The sequence below is a fragment of the Crinia signifera genome, chromosome 3 (assembly GCF_055691185.1).
Source record: "Crinia signifera chromosome 3, ASM5569118v1, whole genome shotgun sequence".
Lineage (NCBI taxonomy): Eukaryota > Metazoa > Chordata > Amphibia > Anura > Myobatrachidae > Crinia > Crinia signifera.
This window is the reverse complement of record NC_139219.1, coordinates 254,411,902-254,437,682: the sequence shown is the minus strand read 5'-3', so window position 1 is coordinate 254,437,682 and position 25,781 is coordinate 254,411,902. Positions and strand designations below refer to the sequence as shown.

General features: G+C 41.1%; 1 protein-coding gene across 3 annotated transcripts in view; it reads left to right on the top strand.

Annotated features, from left to right (window-relative positions):
• Positions 1 to 25,781, top strand: part of LEKR1 (leucine, glutamate and lysine rich 1) — a 128,994-nt gene that overhangs the window by 21,779 nt on the left and 81,434 nt on the right. For all 3 annotated transcript variants that reach the window (XM_083177888.1, XM_083177887.1, XM_083177886.1), the window contains exons 4-5: positions 15,463 to 15,582; positions 22,712 to 22,887. In XM_083177888.1, the coding sequence (XP_083034014.1) occupies positions 15,463 to 15,582; positions 22,712 to 22,887 (296 nt within the window). The remainder of the gene's footprint in view (positions 1 to 15,462; positions 15,583 to 22,711; positions 22,888 to 25,781) is intronic.

Sequence of the window (25,781 nt, the reverse complement as noted above, 5' to 3'; positions counted from 1 at the left end):
CTAATGATTAGTTTGACTTATTCCATGTGTCACTTTAGTTTCATTACAGGCTTTTTATTACATGATTATTTTTGTATTTATTTTGTGCTTCCCTAGATCATTTAATACGCACACCATGCCACTGATGGTGTTACCTGCTCCACCTGCGTGCCAGTTCAGCTTGGAACACCCAGGCCCCTTCCTTCACAGTTCTCCATAGATGGCTCTATTTTAAGCAAATTTGGGAGCCTATTATCACAAAACAGCCCTTGCTCTACAGGGGTGTGTTTTTATAAATTACTTTGCTGTATAACATTACAACATGTGTAAAATAAGGCTAGTAGTATAACTTGCAGTATCATATGGACATTGTAATCTAAGCTGATGTCAGGGCTCGGGTATCTGGTGTTCCCGACAGCAGTGAGCCAGTGGAAGGGTCAGGGAACTGAAACACGGGAGGCTTGAGATAAGGACAGTTCATAGAGCACTGGACACTGAGGACACAGCTAGGTGGGGGAGTTGACACAAGGGTGTAATATCCATAGGTGCAAGGGGTGCAGCTGCTATGAGGCCCAGAGGTGAAGGGGGCCCATCTTTGCTGTCTAACTAATATGTTTTACATACATTTATCACCATCAGTTGCTAAATAGGGGGCCCTTACAAACTTTTGCTATGGGGGCCTAATAATATCTAAGTACGCCTCTGAGTTGACGTGACTCTGGACAGAGGCACGTAGTCTAATCCCACAGATGTTTTTCACCAGGGACCCCCACAAGGAGGTTTGGACTTTGCTGCATTTGGTGGACCGGTCATGGCTCTCTGACAGAGTTCCTACACCTAACTGGCCAATCACTGAGGGATGGATAGTGATGGCTGCGTGCTGGTGAACTAGAGTCTGTGGTTTACTCTTGGCTTGGGAACTGTTGACGGTGTCGGCCTGGGAGCTGGAGATAGATGTCGATGGCTTGGGAGCCGTGAGGGTCGAGGGTCTGTTGTCAGCCTGGGAGCCAAGAGGGTCTCGGTCGACCTGGGAGCTGAAAGGGTCTGTGTCGACCTGGGAGCCGAGATGGGTGTCAATGGCCTGGGAGCTGAGATGGGTGTCGACGGCCTGGGAGTCAAGATGGGAATGGCCTGGGAGCCATAGAGAGACTGTGTAGACTTGAGAGTCGATGATGGTTGACTGTTAACTAGGGAGTCGATGATGGTAAATGGGAGCCAATAGTGATCTCTGCTGGTGAAAGCTGGGAAGCTCAGACCTCTTCTCCTGAAAGCTATAGATATTATTAGCTGGGAGGTAACCTGGCAGGTGAAGAGTTAACCAAGGAGCTATAATAGCAGCAACAGATTGCAGGTATACTTCACAGGTGATTCTGGAACAGAGAACCTGGAGCCTAGAATGCTGACTTCTGGGGAGTACTCAGTGATAAGACAAGTTGTTCAAGGCAAAGAGGAGGGGCTAGAGGCTTGACTTATATCCCCCCTGTCTGTGATTTAAGCATTTTAAGCATGAATTAACCCCAAGAAGTACCTGTGCACACCTTGATCACCTTGATCACATGCACAGGTCAGAGTATGTGACTGCAAGTGTCATGGTGATGTCCATGCAGCGTGGGACTGGCTTGGGATCAGCATGGGATGCTGACTAGGGCCCAGAGAAACGCCATGCACAGCATGCCATGGAGAATGACCGGGGCCAGCGCTGAACAGGGACTTGCGTCTCACGGTAAGGGACGCGGACGCAGGCGTAGAGGTGGATGCACGCCATGATTTCTGACAGCTGGGGTGTAAAGTTATGGAGACTGGTGTCTAATTCTTGCCAAACCTGGAAAAAAATTTCATGATACAAATTAGGAAATGGAACGGAACGGAACGTAATTGGAAAACTTTGTCTTGAAGACGTGACTAATATAAATTGACAAGGTGGTGCCAATTATAAAGTGATCACATGAACTTACATCACTGCTTAGACATCAGCACTCGGGAAAACAAAGAGTAACATTCAGAAACTTTTAGAGAACTGTAAATATTTAAAAATATATATTATTATTTAAGTATCAAAGTGTAATAGAAATGCTTTATTACAGTTTCTTTATGCACCTTTTGGCACTGATGCAGTGTTGGTAGAAAATAATATAGATTACAAAAAAAGGATGTATTTCTCCGCACATGCAGGGACAGTCAAGTGTATAGATGCGTATGTGTCCCTATCGGCAGTATATGCGCCTCGTCACCATGAGCGTGTAGCGCCTTCCTTATAGTAAGTGCGGAATTTAAAGGGGTGGGGTAATTTTATTGAAGGCAAATATGCTCCTAGTTATAGTTTACTGGGCTGTAACTATAAAATAAAAACAAATACATCTTCCTAGCATGCCTGTACAAAGGCTAGTGCTGTACAAAGTGGTAGTTAAGTGTTGGGAAAGAATCCGGTAATTAAAAAAAAAAACTGAAAACACCCCCCCCCCCCCCCCCCCCAAAAAAAAAAAAAGTATTTATTTTATAAAAAATTATGAAATGAGTTCCACAAAGAAAAACAATGGCTGCTCTTTACGAAGAGAGTGAGCAATAAGCTAAAGTACAAATCCCTCTGTTGCTATGGGTAGCAGTGTTACCACAGTTAGGCCTCTCATTTATGTCCTGCACTTATGGAAAAGGGGGAAATGTGAGTTCACTATGGGAGAGAGGATGTACCAATTTAGTGTCTTGCTAGTTTTTTAATTCTCTGAGTACGTTTTTTACAATGAAATCATTATACAGCCAGAACTTAACACACAAAGAACATAGGTGATTGAGAAAAGCACACGTTGGCCCAGCGCTGGAAAGCTGTGCAGTATTACTGCCATGCCTCAGTTGGCAGAGCATCAGTATCTCCTGTGAAATGGCAGTGACACGCTATGCTTGGCATGACACTACTCAAGGCACGTGGAAAGCTTTCCCCTTTATACGAGATGGAATTTTTCCCCGAGGACACTTGCTTGCATGTAAACAATAGTTGGTTGCTGGAAGACAGAAATTGATAGCTGTCCTGAAGTTTTTCATGTCTTTGACAGCATGCAGTAAAAAAAAACCCAATAAAACAACAAAACTTGCCCACAATAGATTTATTTACTTCTAACGGGGCTTATGCAGAGTTGGGAGCAAAGCAAAAAATGAACATCTCTAAATCGTGTTTCTTATTTTAAATCCCTTTAGTCCCTGCAAGTTTTGCTTCTGTCTTACTTGGCTCCTAACTCTTTATTAGTCCTAAGTCAGTGGTAACCAAACCGTGTGCCTAGTTCCTGCCAATCATAATAAGAATAATAGGTAAGAACAGTATACTTAATTTAAAAAAATATATATATTTATCCCTCAAAAATTTTGTCATAGGGGTACCATTAGAATAAAGCTAATCCTATAGGGCGCCGTGATTCAAGAAAGTTTGGGAAGCACTGCCCTAAGTGGGTGCCGGGTGGCCTCCCGACTGTCGGGATTTCGACGATCAGTAGCCCGACATCGGAATCCCGACTGTTAAATGCCCAACAGTTGGGATCCCACGATGCCCATAGAGGGAGAATAGAACGTGTGGTGAGTTTAGCGAGCCACCGAACCCACAAGGGGCTTTGTTTCCCTCGCCCCCCTGATGGAGTGCTGGCATCAGGATTCCGATGTTGGACTACTGACCGTAGAAAGCCCGACAGACGTGGCACTATTGCATACCCCCTAAGCAATGGGGTTCAGTAATAGTGGTGAGACACTGGACTGGAAAAGGGGGTAAACATTGGGATGGTAGCACTGACCTGATGTTTGCTGCCTTGTTCTACACACTTCCTCACACAGCAGCGTCCTGAGCAGCTCTTCCCACATCTCCTGCCGTCCTCTCCTCCTCTCCTTTACTTCTGCACAGCGAGCACTGCTTCCTGTTGGCAGGCCTAGCTCTGCTCCATTCCTGCTCCATGTAATGACTGCGTGCCTGGGGGCCTGGGGTCTGGCTCCCCCTCTCTAGTCCCGGCCATGGGTTCTGCTCCCAGCAAGGGCATCATCCCCCCTCTATCCCAGGCCATGGTCATCTCCGGCCCACTCTTCTATATCCCCGGCTGCAGGTCCAGCTCCCAGCAGCAACATCTCCCACGCTCTTCTCAATGGGCCAATTCACACACTCCGGTTTTAACCGGAGGCCAAATAATGTGGTCGGCCCGTGTGAAAGGACCCATCACCCCATATTACAGATTAGAAGCCCGACGAACTTTTTTTTTTTAAACTGATAGTGTGACATAGCACTGACCCTGGCTGCTGGTCCGGCTCTAGTCAATGACCCAGCTCCTGGCATTGGCACCTCCCATTCCCCTCTATTGCCCGCTGCAGGACCCTCTCTAGCCCATGGCCCCGCTCCTTGCAGAGGCACCCCCCCCCCCCCACACACCTCTATTCATCCCCCCAATCCAGCACTGGATGTGGCAATTGCTGGTACTTATTTGAAAGATTTGAACACAACTTGGGCATTTTGAATTTTGGTTCATTCTGCACATTCCAATTTGATCGCTCTAGACAGTTCATGAGCCCTCAGCTATGTTTATGATGTATCTGTATGGCCACTTCTTTTTTAGATTTGTTTTCATTAGACGTATCAATAAGGTCCGCTCACACAGATATTCTATTACTACCCTTGGAAAGCTGATTTCTGTAAAGTTATTATGTCACCTTAAGAGTGTTCCTGCATGTTCTTTTCCCTGCATTGTAATATTGCAAACCATCACTTGTACAGTTGGCCTTAAAGGCAACGGCTTCATGTTAGCAAGCCATAACATGTACATCTTAACAACAGGAAACATGCTATTAGATACAGCCGGTGCATCGTGTCACATTGCCTCTCTCCCAGTGACGGCCACCACTTACTGGTTTCATGTTTACGCTGTGCACCTCCTTCCAGGTTTCATAAGGTGACACCGAGATTATGAGAGTTCACATAGTCACAAGGTGAAACCACGCCATCATTTCCTGTTTTTTTTACAGTGTTTGCCTCTATTCATTCGCTCCGAACTGACTGCAGTGAAAATACTGTAACAGACACTTCATTTGTTGTAACCTTCTTGTACTTCCTACACAATTGTCTTCTTGCATAGTGAAATATTACGCTCAAAGCACATGCAAATAAATAAACAGCCATATAGAGTCATATGCAACTTCTCAAGGGAAACATTATGTATAACAAAGACAATAGTACTGAAGTTGCTTATTTTAACATTTGCATGGAACCACAGCAACCAATTACCACTTGTTTTAACTCTCTAGTGCAGTGGGAAAAAGTGTTTAATGTGCCTGCAAACTCTGCCAAGTAAAGTGGAATCATTTATATTCTTTCTTCAGTCCATATAAAAGTAACATTTACAAGGCCTTCATCCAGATGATGGGTCACAAGCAGCCCTAAATGATACATAAGGCTGTATGCGCATTTTACTAATCTAGTATGGACTGCATTTACTACAAATTATTTTATGCTTTAACCCCTCCAGTGTTTTTTTTATTTTTTATGTAGCACTTCCGACTGGGCGAGTCTTTTAGGGGGAGCGCGCCACCGTGCCCGCAAGGGGCTTAGTTGCGCTCACCATGCTGTCTGGGTCCGGCCAGTCGGGATCCCGATGTCGGGATAATGACTGTCGGACCCCTATACCACAACCGTCAGGAGACTGAAGTACAGACAAAACACCACATAAAGTGCAAAAAAAAGAAACTTACTCTAATCCAGAGAGCATTATAAAGTATTCCGCGTCCATGGCGAGTGGACGCGGAATACATATTAAGTAATCTGCATCCCCTCGCGGGGCTTTCTGCGCTCGCCACGCTTCGGGTTCGGCGGCTCGCTGCGTTCGCCACACTATCTATAGTAAACTCCACGCCGACATGCATAGTGGGGGTATGATAAGGTTGGAGGACGCGTACTGCCGCCCCTCGCGTGCTTGCTGCGCTCGCCACGCTTCGGGTTGGCATTGATAGTGGGGGTGGCGTTGACAATGGGGGTGCTTGTACAATTAAAAATCGCATTGCATCACATGCCACTATATTGCATGCGATGCACTTCGATAGAAATCGGGGGCGCCGTGCTAGGAAACAAGTACCATAATAGAAAAAAATTATTATTCTAAATAATCACTGGGCAGGGACACATTAAAAAAAAGATATCACATAAAAAGCATATATAAGACCTACAATAATTGTTCTAAGGTTAGCAATTAGCTGTTAGTCTTGTTAAGTACAGTGGCGTAACTATGGAGGGTGCAGGGGATGCAGCTGCTATGGGGCCCGGCCAATTGGGGGGCCCGTCGGCCCAGCTAGCAATCCCCTGCACCCTGTACTATGATAATGTGTATATAGGTGATGTTGGTGGGGCTTCAGTTCCGGGGCAGAGGAGCGGCACGGAGACGGAGTCCCAGACTGTACAGTGTGCTGAGCTCAGCGCACGGGCTGCAGCTGCATACAATAGGGAGACTCGCGAGAGCGGAGAGGATGATGTCCTCATCTTGCAAGTCCTCCAGAGGTAGCTGTGCAGCTAGCGGGTGGATCAGCATTGTCTACAGCAGGAATACAGATGTCGCGGTGAGTCACTAACAGCCTCCTTCACCTCTGCAGCACCATGCGTGCGGGCAGAAGACACACCAATTAGGGTTGGGGAAAAGAACACCAAATATGTGACTTGTGGCAGACACCGAGGCCGGGGATGGGGATGGCTGTGGTTTGGGCCGTGCGGAAGCAGGACACACTTTGTATAACCACCAGCACACAGCCTTTTACTCTTCTCACTGTTGGCTTCTCCTCATAGTACTGCAGAAGCAGGCTGTGAGTTCATCTGGTCCTCACCCCCCGAACATCGGAGGCGGGGCCGAATTCGAATGGGTCAGAAACGGCCCCGCAGTTTTACACGTTACAGGGTGTTTTATCCTAATTCTAACACCAAAGAGAGGATGGACAAATTAATCTCACACTTGTGCTTGCGCCGGTGCCAGTCAGGTGACCACAATGTGTCCAAATTTAACAGAGAATTACACAGAACACAGAGACGAATAACCACAATACAGCAGCAGTGCTCTAACGTTTTCGATGTATTTTCACATCGTCATCAGGAACCATGACAATGTGAGAATACATCGAAAACGTTAGAGCACTGCTGCTCTATTGTGGTTATTCGTCTCCGTGTGCTGTGTAATTTTCCCATATATATGTGTGTGTGTGTGTGTGTGTGTGTGTGTGTGTGTGTGTGTGTGTATAATACATAATGACAATTTTTAAATTGTCTTTCCTTTTGTACGCTATTGTTAAAAAAAAAAAAATAAACAACAAAGCTGTGTATATGGGGGAGTGTTTTTTCAGTAGTAGGACATCCAGGTAAAGAATGATTGCCCTTTTTATGCATTGTTGATTTTGCAATAAAGATCTTTGTCCGTATGATAACAAGATTATATGTTTATAAACAGGAAGTTAAAAAGGGAAGAAATTGCTTTGTGTGTTCATGTTTATCACACTAACCATTTGCGTTGCCAGAAAGAAAAAAATTTCATATAAAAATGCAGTCCCTTTTTGATGTCTTCGCAGCACTTCCTCAATCCCTGACATTCAGCCTTCGCCTTGTTTATTGGGTTGTGGTGCACATTCTGTAATTACATGTTCCTGGTACTGACTGTATTGTACCTGTTCCACCTTCTCAAACATCTGGCTCAGTAAAACTACAGATAGCACAAATCTTTGTGGCCTCATTCGGTCTCTGCAGCTTTCACCAGCCGTAAGTTCGGAACAAAGAGCGCAAAAAGAGAACATACTGTTTTGGGTTTGGTTATGTTCATTATTTTACATATCTGTGCCAGGGTACACCATGCTGTGTGCTAAAATGTGTTTTAAACAGGATTGCCACTTTTCAATATGCTGTACAACTAAAAGTTTTTCATATAAAACATGTGACCGTTTAGTAATGCTATCAGTGTAACACAGTTGGACTATGTGTTCGTACACATGATTACAGCTTAATGAGACATACATTTTTTTCACGATTGCATGGTCACAAGGGGTGCTGTTGCTGTTAGGGGCTCATTCAAACCCACTCTTAGAAGGCCGATGTAACGTGTGCAGAGAGAATTAGATTTTGGGTGAGTTATTTTTGTTTCTGTGCAGGGAAAATACTTTCTTTCTACACTGCACTATAGATCTCACTTTGCAGTAAAACCCCACCCAGATCTAATGCTCTCTGCACATGTTACTTCTGCCCCCCCTGCAGTGCACATGGTTTTGTCCATTTGAGAAGGAATTTGCCTTTGCGAGTGAACCAGAATAAGGGCCTTAGTTCATTTAGCCTAACTCAGACATCAGTATGGCAGCTCCCATTCCAAGAATACATTTTTATAAGCAGTGAAATAAAATTGTTTGGAGATTTACCAAGAAAAGAAGATACATGTAATGTAACCATGTAGTACTCTAAATAGAAATGTTCAGCAATCCTTTTAAATTATTATATAAGTTTTATTACAAATTTGCCCGAGTCTCAAGTACTCCCACGTACATATGGTTAAAAAGGCATGCCTTGTAGAAGGAAGCTGTGCTTCTCATTTATATAGAAAAGCCTCCCCTTCTCCAGATCTTGATTCAGTTGTCCTTGCTCAAAGAGTGATCATATAGTTGTTAGAAATCGTTTTTCTTTACAGAAAATATGTATGGCATGTTTTATATTCTTTTTCCACACCTTAAGGCATAAGGTTAAGTCTCTGACTTTCTGAAGGTAATTCCTACCACTCAGGCATGTGTTTTGCAGCACCAAGAAGCCTTTGAAATATTTGTGGCATGTCCAATGGAAAGCATATTGATGATGCCAGAGCCAGAGGGACTTGCAAAGCATTGCAACACACTACACCTCTGTAACCTATAAAACCATATACGCAGTGTAATGTCAATTATTTTGGAACCACAGCATTTCCTGTTTTATTTTTATTAGATTTTTTTTCAATCCCAATTGGAGAACTGAACGTTACATAAAAATGTATGGAGAGAAAAAAGAATGTGCATATATGGCAATATCTTAGTCAACAGTGATGGCATTCATTCATGGTATATAAAAACAAACCTAGGTCTTGAGAGAACTGCGAGCAACCCAGGATATAATGTAGGAGCATACAAGATCTAAGGAAGGTTATATACTGGGAAAGGTGAAATGCCAATAACAGAATGGAGGACAACCCAATGAAAGTATTTCTAGTTATACTAAGAGGTTAATACCACTCTGTGGAGGGCTAACTTCACTGGTAGGGGTACTACAAAGGACAGCAAGACTGCAAAATCTTTTTTTCCCTTTGAATCGACATTTCCAATCAATCCATATGGAATAAGTAGGAAATTAGTGGTATTACTAAAGTTAAGGTCAAAGTGTCTGAGGTAACCCTCTAGGTGAAAATTGGTTTATTTGCTGCTGTAGCAGCAATTTTAGCCAACAAAATTCAATGCTCTAAGGGAAGTCTAAACGGTCAAGAAGTCAGATAGATGTCCCAAATGGCCCATTTGGGGGAAACCGAGATGGCTAGGGTATCCTTGATGTTTGTTTTCTTTGTGCACCAACAAAAAAGACATTCTTCTCTGTCCCTTTTTTCTATCCTTGATGTTACTATGTGCAAACAAGGGTCCAAAATTTCATGATCTCTGGACAAATCCACATACAGTGGTAAAGATCTGCCTCAGGTGCAAGGATTTTTATTTTACCTGTTCCTACTTTGTTATACATAGACCTTCATGGCATGGACCACCCATAGAAAATTAATAATAGTCTTATTTTTCCTTTCACCTCCAATGCATGAGACAGCATGGCCCTAATGGAAAAGTAACGTTTCAAGTAAAAAAAAAAAATTAAAATCAACCAGGAATAGGGTATATGTAAGGTTATACTGTACAAAAAAAACACTCATTTTATAGATGTTCCTTTTTCTCCTCAGTTATAAATACATATAAACATTTCCTAAGAAAGAACTTTACCAAGAACATGAAACATTTTGATGAGTTCAGTATGACTGCCCAGAACTTTACTTATCTGTATCTTGTTCTGTGGCTCCACCAGTCCCAATTATATAGTGCATTATCATAGTAATTGGATTACAAAAAATATATAGAGATACATATTTGTAAATATGTGGTGAATTTAACATCAGATGTGAAGGACTCCACGCAAATGCTAACAATTTTAGAAACATTCACATGGCAAGCAGACTACTATTAGGTGACTATAGATGTAGGAGCCCTGTTTACTTCCATACCCCATAGTGGAAATATTATATTGAAAAGGATATGTCTCTGAGTGAAGATTTCCATTTAATAATCAAATCAATTGAAATTAGTTTCACTTTTCAAGGCAATTTCTTCTTACAGCATTGCGGGGTCGCCATGGGGACTCCGTATGCACGAAGTCTGATGAATCTCTACTTAGGAGAATGGGAAGAGAACAACATAGCCATCAATAATAAGTATAAGGAGCATATTAAATGCTTTAAGAGATATATCGATGATATATTGATTATATGGCAGGGAGATGTCGATAGTTTTAGAGAGTTTATTATAGAAATTATTGCTAAAAACTATAACCTACAATTTACTTCAAATTATAAATAAACATAAAATAGAATTTTTGGACTTGGTTCTGGACACAAATAATTGGCCTACTAACACACACATAAACACATATACATATATAAAAAATGTTGACAGTAATAGTTTTGTGCACTTTAAAAGCAGTCACTATAAAAAATGGTTACATAACATCCCGTATTCCCAATTCACACGCATTAGAAGAAATTGCAATAGTCTTGATATGTTTAATAAACAAGCTGATATTTATACAAAAAGGTTTATTGAAAAAGAATACCCAATTGAGATAGTTATTGAAGGTAGAAATAGAGCCCTAACAACCGACAGAAAAACATTATTAGAATATAAAGCAGGGGTGGCCAAACCGGTCCTCGAGATCTACCAACGGTCCACGTTTTCCAGGTTACCTAGCTGGTGCACAGATGTAGTCATTACTAACTGTCACATTTTAAAACCTGCTGCATTCATTCGTACTATAGATCCACAGGTTGCCTGGAAAACATGCACCGTTGGTAGAGCTTGAGGACAGGTTTGGCCACCCCTGATATAAAGACAGAAACAACAATCCCATTAATAAATGTATCCTCTTTGACGCTAAATATAGTATGGATAACCAAAAAATTTGTGATATACTAAATAGACATTGGAAGATACTGATGTTAGATCCGATCCTCCGTGACAACACACCCCCCCCCCCCCCCCCCAGACCACAAATAGTGTTCAAGAGGGCTAACACATTGAAAGCCAGGTTAGCACCAAGTGGGATGAAAAATTTGAATAATTCTGGACCAACCAAAATTGCTCCTGGGTCTTTTCCATGTGGCAGGTGCAAAATGTGTGCATACACAAGCAGGGATAGATATAAAACATATGATCAAGATGGAAAAAAATCGGAAATTAAAGACCGTATGACTTGTTTAATAACACATGTAATATACCTATTAGAATGCAGATATGGCAAGCGCTACATCGGCAATACAAAAAGATGTTTAAAGATTTGGATGATTGAACACACCAGAAATATTCACAACAAAAATACCATGCATAGTGTGTCCAGGCATTTTGCATCCTGCTGCAACTCTGACCTAAAATGTTTTTCCTTTAAGGCACTTGAGCGGGTTAAAATGATTGAGAGAGGAGGCGATATTCTAAGCAAATTGGGGCAAAGGGAAACTTTCTGGATATACACCTTGAAGACTTTAACTCCATACGGACTAAATGAAAACTAAATGAAGTGACATCACTCCGTTTCTGCGGTGAGGGGGAAATGTGGATGTCGGTGGGCTGGATGGTCAGATGATGACCAGCTGTGCTCCGTCCGATCATGAGAGTCCTTATATTCAAGCCTCTAAACAAATGATCCAAGTTAGCAATTAGCTACCACCTTTGCAAATGCCAATTTAGAGTGCTATATAAATGATGACTAGCAGGATGAGACCACACCCCCTGACGAAGTCCAAATTGAGTAAGCTGTGAAAGCCAGGCATTTTAGAAGCTTGTTGCAGGTAATAAAGTACTGATTGCTTGCTCTCTTTCACCCTTTTCTTTTGCCATCTCATTCTCTCCTTTTCTCTCTCACCTTTCTCCCATCTCTCATTCTCCATGAATTCCCTAGCCGAGGAAAACTGCTAAAGTGAGGTCAATTTGGTAGGCGGTAGTTTTCCAGCTGTTGCTGAATGATAACTTGTGTAATTTAGCAACAGCAGGTTTCCCACAATCTGTGTTCACTTCTAGAAGCAGTTAAAAAAAAAAAAAGAAAAGAAAAGAAAATGCTGCGATTATTTCTTTGTGCTGTGATTTACCTTCGCTGTAACCTCTGTTCTGCAGACAGTATTTCCTGCAGGACAATTAAGATTATATATCAGTGTGTAAAATGACATCATCCATACCATGATTTACTTAATTCAATACAATTTGACACAATGGCACACAATATGCAGGAGAACAAGCCTGCAACTCGAATATTAATGGGTGCTAAGAATGTATTATAGCTGTATACGGTGAATAAATTGGGTTTTATGTGTTTAATTCTTTTTGTTGAAGGTTTACAAAAAAAAGTTTTATATGTTGTGTGTGTGTGTGTGTATATACTGTATGTGTGTGTATGTATATATATATATATATATATATATATCAACAATACAATATCACCAGGTACTTGCGCTAGATATGGGGTGGTCGCTATTAACACTAGATCCCCTACTAGAGGGACCCACACAATCCAAAACACAACCCAATAGTGTTATTCAGCGCCCATATACAATTTTATCAATACAATTTGTGATATCTTTCCACTCAATGTAGAATTAACATCCACCAGGACTTCATTCAAATAAAAAACATTTATTAAAAATATATAAAAGGTAATACACTTGGAAGACTTTTCTCGGAAAAGTCTTCCAAGTGTATTACCTTTTATATATTTTTAATAAATGTTTTTTATTTGAATGAAGTCCTGGTGGATGTTAATTCTACATTGAGTGGAAAGATATCACAAATTGTATTGATAAAATTGTATATGGGCGCTGAATAACACTATTGGGTTGTGTATATATATATATATATGTGTGTGTATATATATATATATATATATATATATATATATATTAAAGCTTAATTGTAGATGTATATTTGAATGTATGTACAGTATGCTGCTTTGATACCGCGAAACCTGCTTAGACCTGGTATTTGTAAACGTTTCTTAAAAGGGGTCAAAGCAAGTTAAACCCCTGTCACATTGTATATTACGGTATATTACCATTTAATTACCATTTTTGTACCTTTCACATTGAACCGTTTCACCCGTAGAAAACAGTTGTGGTGAAATTGTTTCTAGAAATAGTATGGTGCACCCCCCACCCCCCCCTGGCTGACAAATAGTAGTGAGTACTGAGGTCCCGCTCTGTGCATATCTAATGAGTGGGACCCAGGTCAGTTAATATTTAATGAGCGGGTCCCCGCTTCCTGCATATGGAATGAGCGGGACCCGCTCAGTGCAATGAATATTTAATGAGCGGGTCCCCATATGCAGGGGGCAGGGACCCGCTCATTAAATATTCACTGCGCTGGGTCCCGCTCACTAGATATGGACAGAGCGGGACCAACTTGTGCTTACTGCTGCCTGAGTCCTAAATACCGTTTCGGACCCGTTCAGACTGCAAAAAAAAGATGGATCTGAAACGGGTAGGACCCTGCTTTTTTACCGATTTGAAATACCGTTTTTTTTTTTTACGGTAAATTCACTCTGGAACTTTCAGACCGCACATGTTACCGTTTTGAAACGGTAAAAAAACGTCAAAATACCGGGTAATAAGTGCGGTCTGAAAGGGGCACTAGAGATCTTTACAGATTAAGAATTTGCTTACCATGGTACAAACCTGATCTTATACCTTTTTATGTACTAATGACTATTATATCTGATTGAATGCTGGTTGTAGTTAAAAGAACAAAATATCAATTAGTGGGTTCGAAAGTGTTGGCGTTGCATTGCTTACTTCAGTATTGTCAACTGTTTATTAATGAAAGTAAAATGAAATGAAGTTCTATGGCAACAGTCATGGAGCGTGCACAGAACACTAGATTGCAGGGAGGCTTTCAGAATATGCTGCTAAAGCTCTGCTAAAAGCAAGGACAGAATACATGCTGTACCTACATTTAATGGCTATTATTTAACTTTTACATCTGTGTGTACAAATCACTTGCAGTGGTTTATGTCAGAGAAGGTCTTCAATTGTTATAATTTCCTGGGTTACTTTGCATAAATACATTTGTGGCATATGCTGAAGATGCTAACCAAGTCATTTAGATTCCAAACTCAAGTCAGTGACTTTAGAGGTCTCGGAAACCTTTTATGTAGATTGTACAACTTGCAATCACAAATGTCATGAAGCTCTAGAAGGTTCTCACCTAGAAGGTGTGCCAATACACTACTGCTGCTTTTACTGTGTAATTTGCTTCCAAGTGTGTTTCCTGCCGCTAAGGAGCTCACAATGGGCCAGATGTATCTGGCTTCAAAAAATGATAAATGGAGAGCGATAAACAGCCAGCCAATCTGCTACTACCTGTCATGTTTCAGACAGCCTGTGACATGGCAGATTGGCTGGCTGTTTATCGCTCTCATCTGCCATGTCACAGGCTGTCTGAAACATAACAGGTAGTAGCTGATTGGCTGGGGGTTTATCACTCTCCATTTTATCACTTTTTGAAGCTTGATACGTCTGGTTGAACAGTCACTGATTGTGCAGTTCTGCATTATGTACCACAATTACAATTTCTACTAGCCTCCAAACTTTCAAGCGTTCCCTGAAAACTCACCTCTTCAGGCAAGCCTATCATATTTAAGTTCTACACGCATAACCCTCTGAGGCACTTATGTATTATATATCTTCCCTTCTGGACTTGTAACTTGGTGGGACTGTTATGCTATTACTGGTGCCTTGTGTTCCCCTCCTATATCCCTATAGATTGTAAGCTTGCAGCAGGGCCTTCCTACCTTCCAAGTCTGTTTGTTGTTACCCAGTTTGTTTTATCACTGTCTACTATTGTAAAGCGCAACGGAATCTGCTGCCCTATATATAAGAAACTGTAAATAATTATATACTGTTATGATGGTGATAACAGTAATGGTTATTACAACACCAGGGGTATGGAAAACTGTTTTTGGAGTTAAGTTCCCACCTTTATAGCCACCTGTACAACATGACCGCAGATGCTATATTGTTGCAGTTGATGCTATTACATTTCTCTGTTATTGTTATCCTTTTGGTAGGATCAATTAATATTTTAATCATATCGAATTTCTTCAAATAATAACAAAGTGACCATAGCAAACTTACGTAACACATGTTTCTGTTTCTTCCTAATGGCACTTGAGTTTCTATAACAGTTTATTTTTCACTGCAGACTAAGGATTGCAGCTATGCAAATGAAGGAAAAAGAAGATGAGCTTCAGATTTTGACAAAGGAGCTTACATCCTGTCAGCAAGCCGTAAGAGTTGCACAAGACCAAAAGCAGCTGTTGGGGTAAGATAACCTCATGACAATGTTTTGTCACATGTCATAAATTAAAAAAGGGTGTTTTAATGGTCGATTCTGTGAAATCAGAGTACACATTGGAGACAGTCCTTTAAATGTCCAAATAATGTGGGAAGACCATAGCCTTTTAGTTTGTCATGCCATACAGTCACATCACTGCTGTCATAGCAAACGCCTTGGTAATAAGGGCAAAGCTATACCATTAATCTCTTGCCGAATCTGTTCCAGGGTTCAATTTGAGTTCACAAACATGACCTGTCGCTATGGCAGAGTGTTTGATCATAGCTAAAAAATCCCTCGCCTACATTTGGCAAATTTGCAAGGATTTCTTTTTATTTTATTTTTTTATTATTCGCAAAGAGAATAAAAATGAAGTGAGTATCTTTCATATCCTTGAATTTTAACAGCAAAGAAACTGAATACTTTTTAGTTGGTATGGGAAAAAAATGGGTTCTATACAATATACTTCACATAATGCTTTCCATGCAGTCTGGAAGTTTATACATGGATTTTATAAGATTTTCTGCAGGGTATATTGTACCTCAAATTTCACTGCGTATCTGTTTCTGCTCTGAATTACCCACAAGTGACATTTATTATCCAGCAGAATGTTACTTTCATTATGGTAAAACCACATTCAGCAAAGGAAATCTGTAGACTTTGTGAACTCTTCTATGTTTTAATTCTTAACACGATTGTATTATTATTTTTGATTGAAGACATTGCATAATGCATCTTCCTCACCACACAACGGCATTAAAGCTGTCAGTTGGGAGCTTTAATAGTCTGATTGAAATTTACATTCTCTGAACTTGTATAAAGTCTCATATTAACCATTTGTTGGTTTCCAAAAACTGCCCAGAAATAGTTTTTTTTTTATTTAGAAGCCACTGGGTACACACTCGGAGGTTGAGGTGGGGTAAATGTATTTTTCCCCACTGGCTGCTAATGTCTACAGCCGCTGGGTGGGGGATCCTGCTGTGCTGACTGATTGGCAGCACAGCAGACACTGGGGGTGGTTGTAGGGAAGCAGATGAGCTAGGAGATCCATCTGGGAGCGGCAGCTGTGGGAAGATTCTCTTCCTGCAGTCGTTCATGATATGTTTCTGACTAGTTAGAGTCTGGCACGATCACCAGCATTGTAAGCATGCCATACAAGTGGTTAATGTGGCTGTTTGTTTGTGTTTTCCAAAAAGGAAAAAAGGACTCTTCCCTAATCGTTACTGCCTTCTTCACACCATTGAAGAAGACGGTCAATCATTGAGAATCATTGAGAATCCAATGCTAGGTTGCTTGCTATGCTGCAGGACCTGTTTGCAGGACCTGTTTGCGCATACTCAAGTACTGATAACTGGTACTTTGTGACATGAAAATCAACTCCATCCACATCTGAATAACCCCCAAAGTCTCCCAAAAAATGAAATCCAAATACTGGTGATGTTTGCCAGTTCTTACCTGTCTGGCAAGGTCCAGAGGTGTCCAATTGCTTAACAGTGTTGCTGCGAGTTTACCGCTGTGCGTAAAAGCTTTACGGAAAACGCACATATGCAGCAGCAGTCTGTGCAGGCCAGGTTACTGCCATGTGATAAATACAGTTCAAATGATATTCCGATAAGGTCTATGTAGAGTCTTTGGTGTGAACACACCATAGCAATATTTAGCATGCCCATCCACCATTTTATTATTAGGGAATCTTACAGCTGCGGCAGAACAACTTTATCAAAAACAAAAAAACTAAATGTGTTTTATAGATGCAGTAAATTGGATATATATTTTTTTGTCTGACATACTCTGCAGTAGTAGTATCATTAGTCCCTCTGAGGAGTGAGGCCGTATTCCTGAGTACAGAACCTTGTATTTCTCGGTGTTCTGGCCTGTCAGGATTTAAGGGACAGCTCCAACAAGATGATCACTATGCTGTAGAGTACAATACTACGCACAGTTCTGTTCCAAGCATAAAAAAAAGACATTGCAGTCATTCTGTTTTATGTTCTGGTTTATTTCATCCCCTGAATCGATTTTTACTAGATCTCATACTTGTTTTGTCTATAACTACTATGATGCAGTGAGATTCCTATAAAAGAGGACTTTGTCTTATTAAAAAGCATTGCAATTTCTTTCCCCCTCTCCCGCAAAGATCACACAGACAAGTTGGTTTCATCAAGCAGGAGCTAACATATGTTTTTGATGGGGAACATCATATCAGCACACACAATGCATTTCCATAAGTCAGGGAGTGGTAGGCTGGAACGAGTGTTCAAAAGCTTAACATGAAATAGTTATAAGGCTTCTGTCAAAAACCGGCTGGGATGGAGTACGTCAAACATGAATTTATCTGGAGGCCACATGATATCTTTTATGCTTGGCTTCTTGCCACATGAACACATTTTCTGCTTTCTTTTCCTGATTTGCGTGTTTTTTTTCTTTAATTTGGTTAAAACCATAAAATATAAAAAAAAAACAACATTTTTTTCCCTACTGACTGTATTATTTATCTCTTGTTGTGGTTTGGCATTCCTTGTTGCAGAGTCAGCTTGGTCTTTGGTCTGGAGGTCAATTGTCGGTGCCATGTTTTCCTTGTTTGGGCCATCGGAGGACACTGTAGAGCACGGGTGTCAAACACAAGGCCCGCGGGCCAAATCCGGCCCGCCAGACCTTGTCATGTGGCCCACGTGAGATGATAGCACGCAGGGGCAGTGTGTCTAAAACAGGAGTGCTGCGGGCCACGTCCGCGGCCGCCTTACCTGTTCCTCCACTGTCGGCGGCCATGTTCCTGTAGGCACATATGTATGCGGCTACAGAAACATGGCCGCCGGCCTCCACGGCTACGTGGAGGAGGGCCCGGCCGCCTGTTACCTCTGATGCCCGGCAGTGACAGACACTGGGTGGGGACGTCATGACGATGACGCCGCCCGCCCATGCGTCTGTAGAGAAGTAGGAGCAGGCAGGGAAGCTGGACCGGGAGTCGGGGACAGTGTGGCCGCAGCAAGCAGTGAAGAAAAGCTGGAAGCCGCAGCAGCTGCAGGACAGACGGAGAAACAGTAAGTGAGGATGAGGATCACACTCACAATAAAAAAAATATATATATCTGCTGTTTCCTGAGGTGTCCCCGTATATAATAATAATAATAATAATAATAATAATAATAATGCCATGACACCACAGGCTGCTCCTCCTGTATAATCATTTATGTGTCATGGCATTACTTTTATTATATTATACAGGGGGAGCAGTCTGTGGTGTCATGGCATTATTATTATACAGGGGGAGCAGCCTGTGGTGTCATGGCATTCATTTTATATTATACAGGGGGAGCAGCCTGTGGTGTCATGGCATTATAATTATACAGAGGGACCTACAGATACAACCGGCCCTTTGAGGGTGACCAAACTGCTGATGCGGCCCCCGATGAATTTTAGTTTGACACCCCTGCTGTAGAGTGTGAGAGGCACCACTTGTAACTACATTTTTCCTAGACATTTATTTGCGTGAATAACCTCTTCAAACTTCAATAAGTTATTAATTCCTTCTTTTTTTGTCATTGCCATAATAAATAAGAATTATTGCAGTAGTTATATTTTAAATTTCAACTGTTGCAACAAAATCTCTCACTCTTTCCAACTTTTTACTTGTGAGCATGCCAAGTAAAGCTGGTCTAGAGATCTATGCCTGGAGTACAGAATGTTTATCTCTGCGACAGTACACAGATAAGCAATAATACAGTTTTCTATTTTCTTAGGTAAAGCGCAAAATCCAAGGAGGAATCAATCTCCCAGTCCATTAAAAATATTTCTTAAAGATCCCAAATTCGTTGCTACTTAATTTACATGAATGCTGAAAGGTTGCAAGTAACGTAACCAGCCAGTCTATGATATGTAGTATTTGTTTTAGTGGGCCATCTACTAAATTGACATGGATACTGCAAATTCAAGTCAAGATAATCTGCCTTATTTTTTACTTAATATATAGTAGACTTTTCCTGCAGTATACATTTTGAAATATAGATATATTTAAATACATATAGTAATTTTGGACTTGAAATGGCAAATTCTGAAAATGATTTCTTTGTATCCATAGTCCCTAGAATTATAAACAGTCCCTAGAATTATATTTGTGCCCCAAATTATTAGTGACATATAGTCATTTTTGGTTGAGGAGCCTGCACACTGCACTAGCCGAGTGTCAAGCATCTATTTTTTTTTCTTCCCGACATTGCTCCTCTTCTTTATGTCACATTGGGGCAGATGTATTAAGCCTTAACAAGCTATAAATGCAAGGGTGATAAGGAGAGATAAACGTCCAGTCAATCACCTGCTAAATTGCCATGTTACAGGCTGTGTTTGAAAAAAGTCAGTTAGCAGGTGATTGGCTGAACGTTTATCTCTCCTTATCACCAATGTCCCCCCTAATGTTACGAAGGCTGTGTGCGGCAAAAGATTTTGGCTGTGCAACTTTGGAAGGAAATTTAAATTTTTGTGCGTCACATACCTGTATATATAACTGGAAAATGACATTCATCATTTGTGTTAACTTTACTTCAAAATGATAATAAACATTTAAACATTCAAAACACAGCACACAATGTAGTTAATGGGTGAAACACATTAATTGAGTCCACAACGGCAAAAAGGGACCACTGCTGCTTTGTGCGCTCTGTTGTAATGTCTGTGCGCACGCTCGTCGAGTTTAGAGGGAACACTGCTCATCACCCTTGCATTTATCTCTTGTTAAGGCTTAATACATCTGCCCCATTGAGAGAATGCACACCTCAGTTTCTTTCTAGGTAACTAAGCTATCCAATAGCTAATACATAATCCAAGCTATCCAATAGCTAATACATAATCCAAATTCATCTGGTAGTTATGTGTGATGCTGGACAAACAAAAATTCAGATTTTTATTTCTCTATACTTTAAACATCCCAATGAGTACATTTCTTAAAAACCTCTATGCACAGACACAACTACAGTATTACAACTTTATTAGAAGTATAGATATGTTACCATCTACATTATTCAGTTACATGTGATATCCAATACTATAATATTGACAGCATAAATACATTTTTATTGTATTATTCTCTATTAAATTGAACCCAAAAACATTCATTTAATAATGTTGACCTAAAGTATATTGTTTGTCCCTTTATTTATTTATTAATGACAACTCAAGTCATATGTTAAATATTGGGGCAGATGTATCATAGCAGCGCTTATCGCGCCGCTATGATACTTCCTGCTTCGCCTCAATAGCGAGGCGAAGCAGGAAGGGACATCGACAAGATGTATTAACATCTTGTCTGCCGAAGCGGGGGAGCGCTAACTCCCCCCTTCGGCGATGTCCCTTTCTGGAGATAGCGCATCAGTTAATACTGATGCGCTATCTCCTGTCCCCCGGCCGGCCGCACTGGGCATGCGCGGGATCTCGCTGTTCACGCGAGATCCCCAGCGCAGCCCACAGCTGACAGCAGGGACAGCGCTGTCCCTGCTGTTTAGATAGGGCTTCGCCAGCCTGATGCTGGCGAAGCCAAAGCCGGCTTCGTGCGGAACGGTCAGCGATGCTGACCGTTCATACATTCGGCCTGCTATCATTTTGATAGCAGCGCCGATATGGACAGGGGCGCATAGCGCCCCTGTCTATTACCGCACGCTGGCTGCTTCATACATGGGGGAGAAGCGGTATCAGCGCACATAACGTGCGCTAATACCCCTTCTCCCCCATATCGAACGTTCATACATCTGCCCCAATGTTCTTTATTGGATTCTAGATTGATATGTAGCTCAAAACGCAGCAATGTTGCGAGCCAGATTTATACTTTTTTCTAGTGGGTTTTATAAGTATTTTGTTTGAAAATCGTGTAACTTTACCTTTAATAATTCCAGCCGTTTTTTACCTTTCGGAAAATGTGGTAATTTAGCCAAATTGCGCACCAGTAACTTGCCAAAAGTCTTGGGTGAGTGAAGGCTGATCTACCCTGATCACCATCAGTGCTGCCCTCTCTCTGAAACTGGTGTCAAACGTCACTGGAGCTTCTACAGTAAACCCAGTGACAGCCACTTATTAATGAAATTCTAATAAAGTTTTAGCTACCAGACATTTCAGTTGTGTCTGTAAGTATATTACTAGCTTCATGGAAATACAATCTGTACGACAATCAGTTATTATGTCCTATTTTATCATGGTTTAAATTTATTTTAATCATTTTTAGCATGTTTTTCACCATTTACAGAAAATGTAAAATTGAATATGTTTATCCAGGGAAAGTAGTTGTATGTTTATATTTATGTTATTAACAAATAAAAATTCACAATTTATTTACATTTTAATTGGTGACTCCTAAAGTACTTCATTGCTAAAGTACTTCATAATTTTTAGTAAAAGGTCACTCCTCATATTGTTATCAGTACAGTCTCCAAACATACAGATGTGTCCCCTTAAGGTATTGCTGTGATGCGTGCAAATTGCAGCACACCAGTTGCAGCAGAGCGGGGAGCAGTCTCCTGCACACTCCTGCTAATCTATTCACTACAGTGGGAGCACCAGATGCAATACATGTACATGCCACAATGCGTTCACATAACCATCTCGCTACAGCCAGCTGCTATGTGCAGAAGCACTGCAGCTCAACACATATGTAGCTCTTCTTTTAAGAAAGTAAGGGACTGTCCAGGCAAAGAAACATTTTATTAGAATATTGGTATACCCTTTTCCAGCCTCATAGATATTCCTCTTATATCCTACTATTTCTAGTTTAGACAAAGAAGATCAGTAAGGAACACATAATAAACTATGACAGTATTTTTTGGGTGTCAGTATGTATGTATGTATGTGTATACTGCTTAACTATACCTCCCAGTTAGTCTTTTTTATGATCTGACAAGTGACCTGCTTTTACTGCTATTAAATCTATCACAGGATAGTTATGTCCTATGAAGTAAATCTCCTATTTCATAGAACATAAACTATTTATCACTCACCAGTTATTTTTATCTGAATGTTGTGCACTGTAGTTTGATGTTTCCTCTTGGTAACTTATGTACAGTGTTTGCCAGAAAGTGACGTCCTATAACATTCTATAAGTAAGCTGCATACATATTCCTTTTGTTTTTCTTCTGTAGGGAGAAGTCTGCTCAGCAAGAAGCAGCCCTATTGAAGGCCTCGTCATTGCTGAAATTTCTTCAGTCAGAACAGACGGTTATTAAATCAGATGTCCGTGCCATTATTCGAGAGTGCAGCGCTCTCAGAAGAGATATTGGTAGCCAAGTAGATGAAATATCCAAAAGTCTGTCAGCAGGTTGGTCACCAAGGTTACAATCCTTCCCTGATTCTTATTTGTTCTGATACAGGACAAGAAACCAGGGAACATAAGCCTTCTTAATACTCCATGTCCTCTGTCTTTTGTAGACTTTTCTCATCAGGACAATATTGCTAGGACACTACTGTGTTGTTGTTGCTATACAACTCTGATAGAAAAATAACAGTAAAGAGCACAGTAGAAGTAGGCATTTTGTTGGCAAAGTGAATGTCTTGGTGCAATCATCCCTGCCTGTTATTCATATAATCATCTCTGCTTATTACTTGGCCACCTGTGCTGTATAGGGCATATTATTTAACTCTTTGAGTGCCTAGTGAATTTGTCAAAATAGTTGTGAAAATTGGCAAGCAAACATTTTTATCCATCAGAACAACATGTAATGTTTACCTTATATAGGAAATATAGGGGGTATTCAATCTGAGGGTCACGGCAGTCGAGCTTGCTCGACCACCGTGACCCAGTCCCATTTTCGGTCAGCTCGACCGAGAACATGCAGACGGGATTCAATGTCCCGCCTGCTGGGGACAGAGAAGGGGGCGTGGCCACGAGTTGCGGCCGGGAAGAGGCGAGCTGCAGCCGGCAGCTCGTCACTTCCTGGCCGTTCTCGTCAGAACGAGCCCGTCAGCTAGTGATGTCGAGCTCGTTCTGCCGAGAAACCCTGCTCAATGCTGTCGGGGAAGACAGCATTGAATAGGGCCTGGCGAGCATCTCCCCGACAGAAGATGCTCGCCGGGGATTGAATATCCCCCATAATCTTTTAGTTACACAATGTTTTTTGATTTGAATTTATAGAACAAATGTGAGCGACGCTGCCATTTTTAGCTGATATTTTGCACATCTCTCACAGAGATGTTGGCACTCAAAGGGTTAAAACCCATGAAAATGTAAAATTTAGATGGAGGGAGTCAGATATGTTAGGGAAATGTTGAACAATGGACTTAGTGGCCCTTGTAGAAAACTGGGGAGGATGAGACAGATCGGAAGGTAAGGGCAATGGATAGGAGGGATGGGGAAAAAAATGGGAAACCTAAAAGATGTCCTAGTAGAGGGAGCAAAGAGAGGGGAGGACCGAGGGGGCAAGATGTGAGGCTTTATAGGATATATACAAACATGGGACAAAATATAGAGTATTCAAGGAGGGCATGACCTGGATCAATAATGCAATGGCATTACCTTATTTGGTAAATCAGCTCCAAGCAACAAGAAGGCGGTGCCACACCAAGCACTCCTACACACATTGCTTTGTAGAGAGAAGTGTGTTCCTGAAGCACTAGTCCTATCTCACCACAACCTGGTCATGTCCCCTCTACCTAAAACCAGTTCTATATACATGCCATTAACTGTTTCTCCTGAACAGGAGTGTGCAACGATGCAGCTTCACTTCAATGAGCATCCATCTCTGAATCAGTCCCACGGTGCACTTTCTGTAACCACAGGTGCTTCTTAACCCTTTGCGTGCCAAGGGAATTTGTCCAAAGAGGTGTGAAAGTTGCCAAGCAATCCTTTTTATTAACCCTTTGAACGTTGCTGGGAGAGATCACAGCGACTGTTCTTTTGGGGAAATATTTAACTAAACTTCAATCAATTGACTTGGCTGTATTTGTATTTATTTCTACTAAAAGAACAGTGATGCGATGCCGGCATTTCTAGCGGATATTTTGAGGATCGCTCACAGCAACGTTGGCACTAAAAGGGTTAAGGTGTACCTATCTCCCAGTTTTGAATATTTTGCAGTATTAATTTTATTTGCTCAGTCTAAATAAAGCGAAATAATTTTTTATCGTTATTGATCCATACTGTGCCATATTGATCCATACTGTGCCATATTGATCCGTACTGTGCCATATTGATCCGTACTGTGCCAGTGTTGCTTTCATAATGCTTTTAGGATTACTTCATTTAGAACAGCTGTTGATTTGGCCTTTCTGGTGGCTTAAGCTGCATACACACTGTACAATATTTTTGACCAATTTGGTTGAAAGACATTTCCATTGAACCCAGTGTCCTGGACGAAAGATGTTGAGAAAAGATATTGACGACAGACGAAAGACGAAAGATCTAGCTACAGTTTATAGGCTATTTTTGAAAGATATCCAAATTGAGCTGCATGCACAGTTGACGAACAATCTTGATGAACAATGGGCGGGTATGCGCATCATCATTCATCGTTCGTCTATCATCAATATCTTTCGTCAGCATCTTTCGTCCAGGACACTGGGTTTAATGAAAATGTCTTTCAACCAAATTGGTCAAATAAATTGTACAGTGTGTATGCACCTTAACAGTATATTATGCATATGTGTTCTTAAAGTACATATGTGTCCACTTTTGCGGGTGTCAGCCTTCTGCAGCCGCTGGCTCCCACATTCATAACAATGGGTAGCGGTCATATGTGTGCGCAAGCTCCCCGCTTCACTATACTTATGTCACAACGCTCAGCCTATAAAAGGACACATCTATAAGGTTTGAACATATATTGCATTATTATATCTAAGTATGTTTAATATAGCTATACATGTTGCCTCATGCTGTTTTCTTCTTGGTATAGTTGTCATTTATTACCTAACATTGTAACATTCTTGAAGAGTGATATGGAATGTAAAGATTTTTTTTACCAGTAGATCGCAATGATGATTGAGAAATTGAAATAGAAAGCATACAATAGCTCCAGATTTGGTGCAGGTTGAGTATCCCTTATCCAAAATGCTCGGGACCAGAAGCATTTTGGATAAAGGATTGTTCCATATTTTGTAATATTTGTATATTTCAATGAGGTATCTCATAAACCACAAAAAATACACAGAAATATATTTTATTTGAACATGAAGCAAAGTTTGTGTACAATCTCAGGCACTGAATTTGAAAACTAAGCA